This window comes from Glycine soja, chromosome 14, assembly GCF_004193775.1.
Source record: "Glycine soja cultivar W05 chromosome 14, ASM419377v2, whole genome shotgun sequence".
Taxonomy (NCBI): Eukaryota; Viridiplantae; Streptophyta; class Magnoliopsida; order Fabales; family Fabaceae; genus Glycine; species Glycine soja.
The window spans coordinates 12,205,559-12,207,427 of NC_041015.1; the positions used below are offsets into that span (position 1 = coordinate 12,205,559).

A 1,869-nucleotide genomic window follows, 5' to 3' on the forward strand; every position below is an offset into this window, starting at 1 on the left:
TTCTTCTCTCATCAAAAATCATAAATAATAGTAGGTATAACTTTTAAAGCAGGCATTGGTAAAAGTTAACAAAGTTACCATATTGTTAGGAGCAAAACCAGAACAGACACAAAACCAGAAACAGGCACAAAGACACTAGTATTCAAGGCCTAGTGCTACCTCTAGAATCAGATAGAAAGGAGACAATGATATTTCATAACTTGTCTGCCTTCTTATGATACTTAGTAGCTATATATAGGCACGATTGAGGCACTCTGCTCCTCAATTCTTAGCAACAACAGAATTATAACAAAATGCTAACAAATAACATAATTGCAATTACAAGGAAATCATGGCAGACAACTTTTCAAAATGCCCACTACTTTTCAACTAGCTCAACACTTTCCATTATCAGCTACACATAGTCCCTGAAGTGCTTTGGAAAGAGATACTATGGTCCCTATCAAGTTGTAGCACAAACTGGAAGAGCTGCTTACAATTCTGGAAAGAGAGTTTTTTTTCCTTTGGAAGTATTGGCTTGCTTATTTTTTCTGAAGAAAAAGGAGGGGGAAAAAGTAAAAGGAAAATATGTGCTGTTGAAAGATACAAACCAACCCAGTATACAATAATACATATTCAACCACATTGTTCAATTTTGGATATGAAAACTAGTTTTTGTGCATTTCATTTTCCCAATTTGCTTTTCAAGAGCTTGTCTTTCGTTTGAATTGAACTCTTCTTGCCATTCATGATCCTCAGGCTTTGCCTTAACAAGTCAAATTCCCCCTCCTTTTTGTACTTTTCTTTCTCCATTGAAAGCAATTGAGTTTTTAAGGCCTTGATGGTTTCTTCCTTTTCTTGCAACTCCTTTTTCATATTTTCCATTTGGATGTCATTTTCCTCTACTTTCCAATACAAACCATCCCCTATGAAACACAACCAACAAATCAAATAAGCCCAACCAAATAAAAAAAACAACACACACATTTACCTCAACCTTGTGTAGTTAGTTATATTAGTAACATGTTGAAAATTCCTAAAGAGCAAATTAAAAATTAAATAATAACCAAACCATTAAACTTCTTAATTGGGCTAGGAATTAAGCCCTACCAGCCACAAACCACTTTTCAAAAACATAACGTAAAAGCACAAGGCAAGTCACCATGAATTCTTGTTCTGCAAATTATAAATTTCTTAAATAAGTACAAAAAGTAGAGAGGGAGAGCGAGAGAGACCATCATATGTTCTTTGAATGAGTTCATCTAGCTCAGTCTTAATTGCAAGATAAAGTTGCTTCCACTTCTCCATAGCTTCATCTCTCCTTGCTCTCTCCTCCTTCATCTGCTAAACCTAGAGCTTAGTTCCCATCAATTCGCACTCTTTCTCACTGTTCTTCTCCATCATTCCAACCTCAATCTCTCTTATCTTCTCATCTTTCTCTTCCACCAAACTTCTCAATTGCTTCACTTCCTCTCTCAGCCTCTTCCCCTTTTATTTGATGTATTCTTAACACTAAGAATGAAATCTTGCATGGCAGCTCGATCATCAGCCCTTATTTTCGTGACACAACCTATTCAGACATAAAATAAAAATAATTCAGATGGTTCACTAATTGATCAAGTTCCATTGTAAATTATACAAAGCAGCTACTGTATATTATGTGGAATCATCAGTTCAGATAGTTAAGGTTACAAATGTATGAGTGAAGAGAGGAAAGAGGTCAAAACCACACACACAAATTTACAACCACCACCACCAAAGCCTTTTTCCCACTAGGTTCTATAGAAATCAAATTATGCCATGTGTTCTATCATGAATCCTTAGAAATCCATTTATAGATTTATTTTTAATGGTTTCACCTAGACCTTTGTTGGTCTCCTAGTCCTACAT

General features: G+C 35.3%; 1 protein-coding gene across 1 annotated transcript; it reads right to left on the bottom strand.

Moving 5' to 3' along the window:
- Window positions 1–491: 491 nt before the first annotated feature.
- On the bottom strand, window positions 492–1,463 carry LOC114383315. Its single transcript, XM_028342965.1, has 2 exons — window positions 1,215–1,463; window positions 492–905 (listed from the first exon to the last, which is right to left on the bottom strand). Exons 1-2 carry the CDS (start codon window positions 1,318–1,320, stop codon window positions 664–666), a joined length of 348 nt encoding a protein of 115 aa, XP_028198766.1. The 5' UTR covers window positions 1,321–1,463; the 3' UTR covers window positions 492–663.
- Window positions 1,464–1,869: the final 406 nt, after the last annotated feature.